At 44.6% G+C, this 7,216-nt stretch overlaps 1 protein-coding gene across 5 annotated transcripts in view; it reads right to left on the bottom strand.

Annotated features, from left to right (window-relative positions):
• Positions 1–1,034: 1,034 nt before the first annotated feature.
• Positions 1,035–7,216, bottom strand: part of gata3 (GATA binding protein 3) — a 15,877-nt gene continuing 9,695 nt past the window's right edge. For 3 of the 5 annotated variants that reach the window (XM_005745661.2, XM_005745665.1, XM_005745662.2), the window contains 3 exons: positions 6,897–7,042; positions 4,251–4,376; positions 1,035–1,842 (listed from right to left, as the gene is read on the bottom strand). In XM_005745661.2, coding sequence (XP_005745718.1) covers positions 1,552–1,842; positions 4,251–4,376; positions 6,897–7,042 — 563 coding nt within the window. In that variant the 3' untranslated portion in view covers positions 1,035–1,551. Of the gene's footprint in view, positions 1,843–4,250; positions 4,377–6,782; positions 6,830–6,896; positions 7,043–7,216 lie in introns of all 5 variants that reach the window. The other 2 variants (XM_005745664.2, XM_005745666.1) reach the window with 2 other exon arrangements.

Genomic DNA, 7,216 nt, shown 5'->3' with positions numbered 1-7,216 from the left:
CATTTGATTTGTTCCTCCATTGCTGCTGTTTATTCCTTCACTTCCTGTTTGTGCTCAACTGACCTAAGAGCTGTTCCTGTGAATGCTGGGTGAAAAAAAAAAAAAAAAAAAAGGTGGGCGTTACTAGATGTGGTTGTGGTGGGTAGGTGAGTGGGTGGGGGTGTGTGAGCATGTGTCAAAGATCACACAGCACAGAGGCAGACAGAAAAGACAGCTCTCAACCACAGCTAACATGTCAACAGAGATTAAACTAGTTTATTATTTTCAAAGAGGAAAAAAAAAAATTACGAAACAAAAAAGCAGTCATATTTTACACTAGTGATTATTATTAAATTTTTTACAACCATTCAGTCTGCATAACATAAAGAAATAATTCTACATCTTTGTTTCTTTCGTATTTTTGGTACTCTGATTTATACATACAAATAACAAATACAGGAACTTTTTTCACAATGCATATAATCTGTGGGCAGGAAGAAAGTCTTTCAGGTGATCGAGTGTGTGCGAGTGTGTGCGAGTGTGTGCGAGTGTGTGTAAGTGTGTGCGTGTATGTGTGTGCTTGTACGTGCGCGCTTCAACACAAACCAATTGCCCGAGACCTATAGCACATCCAAAAAAAAAAAAAAAAAAAGAAGAAGAAGAAGAAGAAGAGAGATGCCTGCAGCCGGAGCCGCTGACTCTCTGCAAACTTAATGCAACACAATTCATGCAGGCAAAAACCGAGGCCTGCCCTTTCTCAAAAGTCTTTCCCTCACCTCCTCCTCCCTTTTTTTTTCTCTTTCCTCCGGGACTCGGAGGCAGCCTCTCCTCACTCCTCCGGTGGCAAGTCTCTCCACCTGCTGCGACTCGTACCCTTCTTGTTGTTAGCTGCCCAGGGGCATGTTTCCTTTTTTTCTTACTTAATTAAAAAGTCTTCATTAAATGTACTGTATTTCATACAATTTGTACAAATATATTCAACGTCTGTCTCTCCTCATCTTCAGCAGAAGGAGGAGAAGAGGGAGAGGAAGCAAGGGAGCGGGAAGGGGGTGGTGGTGGTGGTGGTGGGGGGGGGGGGCGTCCTGTTACACAGGTGCAAGGTGAAGAGAGTACGGTTTGGACATTGAGGAAGAGGGCGTCACAAAAGTTCTTTTAATGTCAGTTTTTTGTGATGTCAAGTGTGGAAAAATGGCTTTTTGTACACAAATGGAGCTCCTTATCGTGTGGATCAGCTGGGAGGACAGCCTCAATGTGGTGGTGGCAGCTCGGGGAGGAGGGAAAACAAAAAAACGTCCCCCTGGAGGTCGGTGCGCCACAGTCAAGTCAAGTCTGCAAAGCATTCACATCGCAGAGGTACACTTCGATTTTTATAAAAAATAAGATACAACTGAGGAGAACAGGAGCCTAAAGCCTGTCGCACTCACACACCGTGGCTCGGCGGTGAGACTGGGGAGCTTAGATCGGACCGAGAAGCAGTTTGTTGTTTAGGATATGGAAGCAGGGCAGCAGAGGTACCGAAAGGTGCGGTGGTGGCGAGGCTGAGGATTCAGAAGTGGTGCACCGCGGGGAGCTCTAACCCATGGCTGTGACCATACTGGAAGGGTGGTGCGGGGTGAAGGGGAGGCTCGAGGAGGGGTGCATGGGTGTGGGGGTGGTCAGCATGTGGCCAGAGTGCGAAAAGGGGGGGAAGGATGACATGTGGCGGGACAGAGCGGCCGGGCTGAATGAGCTGGTCTTGTCCATCAGGCTCTTGGAGAAGTCGTCCATGTTATCTTGGGCCTTTTTGCTCTTCTTTGACTTGCTGGACATCTTCCTGTTCCTGGTCTGGATGCCTTCCTTCTTCATGGTCAGAGGTCGGTTGATCTGCTCTCGAAAGGAGAAAGAAAAAGATGGCAGATGAGTATTTGGTCCTCGTGAACATTTCACATGAGATACGAATCTTAAAATTTAAGATTCCAGTATGAGATTTATATTAAAGCAAAACAAACCGTAAGTGAGGGGTGTCACAGAGTTTCAGAGTAAATAAGAAAAATGTGGTGCACAAAGAGCTTTTTAGTTCTCTTAGAGGCAGATTTTGGGGTTTTGGACAGACATAATGATATGTAATGGAGTCCCATTACGAGGCGAATCAGGCTGTCCCATCCCGAAACACAAGATTGTTTATCTATACTGTGAGAATGTGTGTTTGTGTGTGTGTGTGTTGGGTCGGATATGAATGTTGATTCCTATAAGCTGGACTGTATCTAAGGCTGTAGCTATGCCAGGAAGAGAAAAGAGAGAAAAAGGACAGATGAAGGGGAGGAGGGGGGTGCAGGGAAGATGGAGAGAGCGTGTGCAGAACACAGACGGAGAAGAGTCTGGCAGCTAATGTGCAGCCGGTCAACCACAGAGACACATGGCCATGACGACTGTCAGCGTCGGCCAAGTCCTTCTCTCCACCCTCCTTCTCGACCGCGTGGCCGACTCTTGGCCAAAATGGCCCCAGCTGCCATATTCCAGCATAGGTTTTAGCGAGGAATGAGAGCTGGATGATGGAATTCCGACTGTGGGCAGGATTATGAGGGAGGTGGATGAGGCCGACTGGCTTCCTGATCTTTCTCAGTGGTTCTTCCCGGGGAAATGGGAACAGGGATTTCTCGAGCTGTCTGAGACATTGGCATTTTTCGCTGACTCTTTAAACAGCGGCCTCGATGATTAGTGGAGGGCACAGATCTGTTTTCCCCCCAGTGATGTGGGTTTCACTCGCTAAGCTTTGACTCCATACTGGGTGACCTTCTCTGCCTTGCGTGCCCTGATTCCAGTTCTAGGGCATGCTACACCCACCGAAAGCCAGTCTAGCCTCCGCTCTTTGATGCTGAGATGTCTACCGTCTCGCGAAACAATTCTTGGGCCTCCAGCGTGTGCTCGGCCACCAATACCCGAGCATATCAAAAAAAAAGCATTTGAGTCAATGGCCCCCACAGAATGCACAGTGCAAGCTCTCACATCCTCCCTCCAAAAACCAGCAGCTAACCACCTGAAACCTCAGCGTCCGTACAGAAGTGTGAGGACTGTACATCTCTCAGAAATATAAAAGATGAGAAAGACACCTTACAGGCACAGTGAGAAAACCCCTGATTACTCGGAGAAGGCCGTCTATGTTTTGGGTGTTAACACAACCTTGTGTTTGTGGCAACTTTTCTGTTTTCACAAGCTTCTTATCTGAGCTTACGGGACAACAGACTGCTACCATCAGGTGTTTTGTACGCTCACACTTACACACATTAGGAGCCCATGCAGGCCAGCGGGGACTCCACTAAATTCTCCATGAAGAATGTGGAATTTGTTTCAAAGGGAGCAAACCCCAACAGAAGTCTGGATTTACCAAAATAAACTAATTTCATAATTACACCAAGGTCGGGGTCAGTTCAGATGCTAATATGTAACGGGGAAATATTATTCTACTCTCCTTTTAACCTTGGTCTGAATCTGCTTCTGCACTGCCTCACAATGTGCCAAAAGTAACATGGGAAAATGATTTAACAGAGAGCGCTTGCGTGACAAGCTGGCCAGCAGAGCAGGATACTCTTCCCCTTATGCACAGGGGTATAGGCAACCTCTATCTGTTGTCTGTACAAGGGGGAAGAAAATTACCTACATGTGGCCTCAGAGCAGTTATCCTGCTTATTATTATTATTAGTTTCAGCCACAATGGCAGTTTGATTAAAAGTGACAGCTTTGTGCACAGGAGAGGAGAGAGAGGGAGAGATAAACGCGTCCCTGGGGTTTTCAGATTGAGGATGTGAAATGATGTGGCGAGGCACTAACCAACCCAAAACGAATCAGACGGATTGGTGGTCAGAGGGGGGACTCAGAGTCCCTGGCGCGCATGGAACCAAAAGGCTAGAAATAGAAGAAGAAGAAGGGGGAAAAAAACGGTCTAAAAAAATTAATCGAATTTTAATTAAGCCCCTTCTTTAATATTCAAAAGCAAGGCGGCTGCGGGCTTAGTTCACTTAGGTCTTATACATTTTAGATTCGCACTTACTGCCAATAAATCATATTAATTCTACAGTATTTGTTATCGCCGTGCCCCGGAAATTCTCTGCAGGGACAAGTCGGATAAAATATTCAAAGGGAGAGAGGGGAAGGTGCCCAGCAGGACGTGATGGGAGAGAAATAAAGAAGGCAGATCTGAGGAGAAGGGGGACATAGATGGGAGCTGGACGAATAAATATTGGAGGCAAGCCTCGATAGTTATGAGAGATATCCAGTGAAGGTTTATTACTCACATTGTGCAGTTTAAAGTACAGGCCGCAGGCGTTGCACACCGGGTCCCCGTTGGCATTTCTCCGCCACAGCGTCGTCGTTGTCGTCTGACAGTTTGCGCACGACGTCCCTGCCCGCCTGGCTGCCGACTGCACGACGCAGACAGGCCAAAAAAAGGGAAAGGGGAAAGAAAAAAACATCACATGACCACTCAATGACCCAATCATCACTGAGGTTTATTCTAACAGCTTTAATACCATCATTCAGGGCTCGTTTTAACACTTAAATATGGCTTAAAAAATACACACACTAGTTAACTTTGCTTACGCGAAATAGCCATGTGGCACTCATTAAGAGGGATTTGCAAGGATATCTGTGGAATTTTTAAGTCATCGGGATAAATTGGTGTAAATTCAGCAGCCCTGTATCCATGGTATCCTCGATTGATTTAACAAAGAAACAACACATGCATTTTCTATTATACCTGCTTAAATACAGTCTTTAATTTTTCATTCCAGCATTGCGCAAAGCTGCTTGAAACATTCAGGAAGCTTTTATTTTGACAGTATATACATTGTATATCTCTACCCAGTGCATTTTCTTTTGCATTTAGTGCAAGCTGAAATTTTTTTTCAATGAGGAAAGAAATAAATTTAAAAAAAGAAAACAGGGTTGCTTTCACCCGGGGCTAAAAATAGCCACGTAGAGCTCATACCTCCTGGAGAATAAATATTTACAGAACACATAAAAGCAGGGCCTTGAAATGGGAGAGCTATTAAATGTGATTAAATTAACCCCCTCCTTAAAAAAAAGCCAACACGTGACGTCAGACAATGGAAAGGAAAAGGAAGGAGATGAAACGTATAGATTTGGCATCTATTAAACGTAAAAGGCCTCGTCTGGAATGTATGCTTTGGATTCTTCCAATATGCGCACAAAATATGAATACATGATGCGGTGAAATGAACCACATGGCAATAATTGCACGCCAGTTAAAAGCACACAGTTTGGAGAAAGAAAGAAAGAAAGAAAGAAAGAAAGAAAGAAAGAAAGAAAGAAAGAAAGAAAGAAAGAAAGAAAGAAGTGGGTATTTTTGGCTTCGCTGCAGGCTACTCTAGGAGAGTAAAACCCTCGCTCCATCCTGCCACAGTGAAAGTCATGTCTTCCGATGGATTTCAGCTGCCTGCCTCACAGGCCAGTTTGCTGCAGTGGCTTGACATTGATGTTATAATCTCTAAAAACAATCAATAGACAGGTGACCGCAGAGGACACGCTAACGTAAAGGACTACATTATCTCAGGGAGGAATTTCCAATTATACACACGTGGTGGCCCAATAACCCCTGCTGCTGATGAATACCCAATCATAGTGAGGGAACACACCTTTTGAAATCTCTATTTTTATTCACTTAACCTATCATCATAGTTTAACCGGTTTTCTTATTTTTCCAACATTTTGTTTTTTTCTTCGCAGCCAACACTTTAAATATCAGCAATGAAAGGTCAACAGGATTGGTATTTACACGTTGTGGTGATTTCATAGAGAAATGATTCGGCTCGCAGATCTTATCTTCGTGCTAAATTTCACTTTCTGGCCTGTACAGTTTTTTCCTGACCCTTTTCACCTCCGCGAGAAAGAGGTTCAAGGTCAAACTGACCTGGTTGTTACCCATACCTGAGCATCCTCGTGTATTTAAGCGGTGATTACAACGCTAAACAATTTCTCGTCGTGGCTCTCTGTCTGGCCTGGCTCGGGCTGCCTCAGCCTTTATGTTTTGACTGGGGAAGCGGGGCTTGTGTTGTTGAAAGCGACTTATCTGCGCTGCTCAGATATCCGGCAGCTCTTTCCTGAGTAGTCGGGTTTTCACATTATAGAGGCAAAGAGAAGAAGTCCAGAGCAGAAGAGGTCTGGACGGCCATTTTTGCCTCGAAAGATTTTTTTTTTTTTTCAAAGAGTGGGGAACTCCTGTGAAGCTCATAAGAGATGTAAGCTCTGATGAGAGGGGCTTTCCCCAAAATAACTGTAAAAATAGGTGCACTTGGAAAGCAAAAAGGTCTGCTTATAGCTACAATATAGGCTCACCTACAAGATGAAATAAAAAAAAAAAGGATGCTGTAAAGAGTGCAGAACTGCAGCCATGCTCAGTTCCTTTAATTAGAATCAGAGTGGGGGGTCTTTTGTTTTGTTTGGTTTTTTTTGTTTGTTTTATCCCGGGGGGGGGGGGGGGTGTTTTATTTGCTCAATTAAATATGAAAGATAGAAAATGTAATCTCTCTTTTAAATAAAGTAAAACTAAGGCGCTCGCAGTGCAATTTTAAATTAAATATTTAAAAGTTAAATAACACTGTGCAGGACGTAAATAAGGTACTACAAGTGGAAATAGTCCAGATGTCGTACAATAGCTGTAAAGCTTTGATGGCCACAGGTAGCGTTCTATGATATACATGGGGCCTACTGTGTGAATCAATGACAATTTTAGCAAATAAAAAGTAGCACTGTCATTGCATTAAAAAAAACTGCACTTTTTTTCTGTGGTAATATCTTAAAGCAGAGACCTGCACTTGTCGAGTCAATTTCCTGCAGCTAATAGGCCTACTTCTTCCTGGATAGGGGAAAAACAGAGAGAGAGACGGAAATGTCATCAACAGAGAAACATGGTGGAGACGTACCAGCCGTCGCTTGGGTTTGATGAGAGGGCGATTCTGCCCGTTCATCTTGTGATAGAGTCCGCAGGCGTTACACAGATAGTGACCCGTACCGTCCCGCCTCCACAGCGGAGTCGACGTGGCCCCGCAGTTCACACACTCTCTACCTTCTGCAAGAGCCAACGCGCACACGGACACGGACACACACACACACACACACACACACACAGACACAAACAGAAGATGGAGAGAGTGTCCAGGTCAGTTGGTCCTTAAAATAACCAGCAATAACTGGTTCATGCAATCAATGCTGAGAATAAAAAGAGGTTAGAGAAAAGTATATA

Source organism: Pundamilia nyererei, unplaced genomic scaffold (assembly GCF_000239375.1).
Source record: "Pundamilia nyererei isolate P.nyererei 1_Seehausen unplaced genomic scaffold, PunNye1.0 scaffold00162, whole genome shotgun sequence".
In the NCBI taxonomy this organism is placed as follows: Eukaryota; Metazoa; Chordata; class Actinopteri; order Cichliformes; family Cichlidae; genus Pundamilia; species Pundamilia nyererei.
Note: the sequence above shows the minus strand (reverse complement) of the source record. Positions and strands in the feature narration are given on the sequence as shown.